Consider the following 2,500-nt stretch of genomic DNA (forward strand, 5'->3'; position numbering starts at 1 on the left):
TACCCTCACCATCATCACCCTCACCATCCTCAACATCACCCTTATCATCATACCCTCACCATCATCACCCTCATCATCCTCAACATCACCCTCATCATTACCCTCACCCTCACCATCCTCAACATCACCCCCATCATCATCATCACCCTCACCATGCTCAACATCACCCTCATCATCCTCACCATCACCCTCATCATCCTCACCATCACCCTCATCATCCTCATTAACATCAGCCTCATCATCACCCTCATCATCATCCTCATCATCATCACCCTCATCATCATCATCCTCATCATCATCACCAACATCACCCTCATCATCATCCTCATCATCATCACCCTCATCATCATCACCATCACCCTCAACATCATCATTATCCTCACTCTCACAACACTCACCATCATCATCATCACCCTCACCATCCTCAACATCACCCTCATCATCCTCACCATCACCCTCATCATCCTCACCATCACCCTCATCATCCTCATTAACATCAGCCTCATCATCACCCTCATCATCATCCTCATCATCATCACCCTCATCATCATCCTCATCATCATCACCCTCATCACCCTCATCATCATCCTCATCATCATCATCATCATCATCATCATCACCCTCATCATCATCATCATCATCACCATCATCACCCTCATCATCACCACCATCACCCTCACCACCCTCAACATCATCATTATCCTCACTCTCACAACACTCACCATCATCATCCTCACCCTCACTACCCTCATCATTAACATCACCCTCTTCATCATCACCCTCCTCATCACCTTTATCCACATCATCATCCTCCACATCCTTAGAAGGGAACGTTTATGAACATGTTTCCCTCTGGGTGCACCAATAATAAAAATAATAACAATAATAATAATAATAATGATAATAATAAGTAATTAGGTTTAATAATATTATATTGATGATCTTACTGTGGTATAAAGAGAATAGAGAGTAGATCAGAGTAGATCTCAGTAGATCTCAGTCTGTTGTTCAGTTACACGGCGCTCATTTCTTCCTGACTCCACAGCGCTGATGAACACCTTTATAAAGACCTTCCTGTGTTCCTGCTCCGCTCTGTGTGTCTGAACTCCACATGAACACACTCCTGATCCTGATCTAATAAATACTCTTTATACAGCTCGAGGTGATTCCACCAGCACTTCCGGCTCTGTATATTGTACATTTCATAATAAAAGTCCTCCATGTTAAAGACGCCGGAAATATAAAACACATTAAATGTATAAATATCATAAAGACGTGTTTAATATAAAAAAAAACTCAACAATTGTAGTTACTATTTACATCAGAGGAACCATTTATACTCAATTTCACTGAGTTAAAGGATAAACCTCCCACAATGCACTGTTGTGGCCGCGTTTCCAAAATAAAAGACATTCACTTGCAGAGAAGAAAACAACAATAACAATAAAATAAACCAAATGTTAAACAATTAAAACCCAGAATGTGATACAAATGTAATAAATAAATAAACTGAGTGTTTTAAGGTTTTATATGATGTGAAAATAAACAGATCATCAGACCAAAGTGAAGAATGAAGATCTAATTATTTATTCATGTTAAACAGCAGCTTACATTTTATAATCAATAGAATATTATTTTATGATTATTAACATCAGTGAAGATCCTATTAAGAACAAACCCAGTAGATCATGTAGGTAATGTTCCATCACTCACTGAGAAAGAAACCCAAAACATCTGGCAGTATTAATTTAAGATATTCTGCACCTTTAACTTTCATTAACCAAAGAAACATTTTATATATTTTTTAAAGGTAAAAATGTAAATGAAATGCAGGTGAATGTAGAGAAGGTCAGTGAGCAGAGAATGTGGATTAATGCACTTTTACTTCAGTCTACACGCGACCCGAAGTTCAGTCGAGTCCATCACATACTCAGGTTCTGCTCCTGCTGTGTGTGTGTCAGCAGGACAGCGAGACGGTGGAGATTCTGTCTGTCTCTTCACGTCCTCGCAGGTCAGTGGAACGGACGACACCTTCAGCTCAGAGAGACGCTTCGGTCCAAGCTCCACCCACAGAGACCCTGCGGGGACACGCCTCCTCCTGAGCTCAGACTCCAACTCCTTCTGTTCAGCTTCAGAATCAATGTTGAGAATTCCAGCCCTGTTCCCGTGCTGACAGTAATCCAGAGCTTTCTCCCAGCTCATAGCCACATCACTCACATGGATGGTGGAAGCTGATGGAGACACAAAACCCCAGAAGGAGGAGGAGGAGGATTTAGAGTGATATCAGAGACAGAGACTCACACCAGCTGTGTTCTAGTGTAAATACACAAGACTGCTGAGAGAAATGTACTGTTTGGAAAAACATCACTTACTGTAGCACAGAGTGACGTCATAATTATTAATGCATGGCACTGAAATCCATTGTCCTCCATACCCCAGTATTACACAGTCGCTTGGTGATGGAAGAGGAGAACCACTCCCCCAGTTTCTATAGGTGGAG

General features: G+C 41.3%; 2 protein-coding genes across 5 annotated transcripts in view; both read right to left on the reverse strand.

Moving 5' to 3' along the window:
* Window positions 1-1,202, reverse strand: part of dop1a (DOP1 leucine zipper like protein A) — a 44,209-nt gene extending 43,007 nt beyond the window's left edge. For 2 of the 3 annotated variants that reach the window (XM_083525406.1, XM_083525405.1), the window contains exon 1: window positions 948-1,201. The gene's annotated coding sequence lies outside the window, so the exon portion shown is untranslated. Of the gene's footprint in view, window positions 1-947 lie in introns of all 3 variants that reach the window. The other variant, XM_083525404.1, reaches the window with a different exon arrangement.
* Window positions 1,203-1,564: 362 nt separating this feature from the next.
* The window catches only part of LOC310717431 (macrophage mannose receptor 1-like), a 9,838-nt gene continuing 8,902 nt past the window's right edge, over window positions 1,565-2,500 (reverse strand). For both annotated transcript variants that reach the window (XM_083525386.1, XM_083525385.1), the window contains 2 exons: window positions 2,373-2,500; window positions 1,565-2,231 (listed from right to left, as the gene is read on the reverse strand). The exon at window positions 2,373-2,500 is cut by the window's right edge and continues 211 nt beyond it. In XM_083525386.1, the coding sequence (XP_083381512.1) occupies window positions 1,882-2,231; window positions 2,373-2,500 (478 nt within the window). In that variant the 3' untranslated portion in view covers window positions 1,565-1,881. The remainder of the gene's footprint in view (window positions 2,232-2,372) is intronic.

The sequence above is a fragment of the Silurus aristotelis genome (genome assembly GCF_946808225.1).
Source record: "Silurus aristotelis genome assembly, chromosome: 22".
Lineage (NCBI taxonomy): Eukaryota > Metazoa > Chordata > Actinopteri > Siluriformes > Siluridae > Silurus > Silurus aristotelis.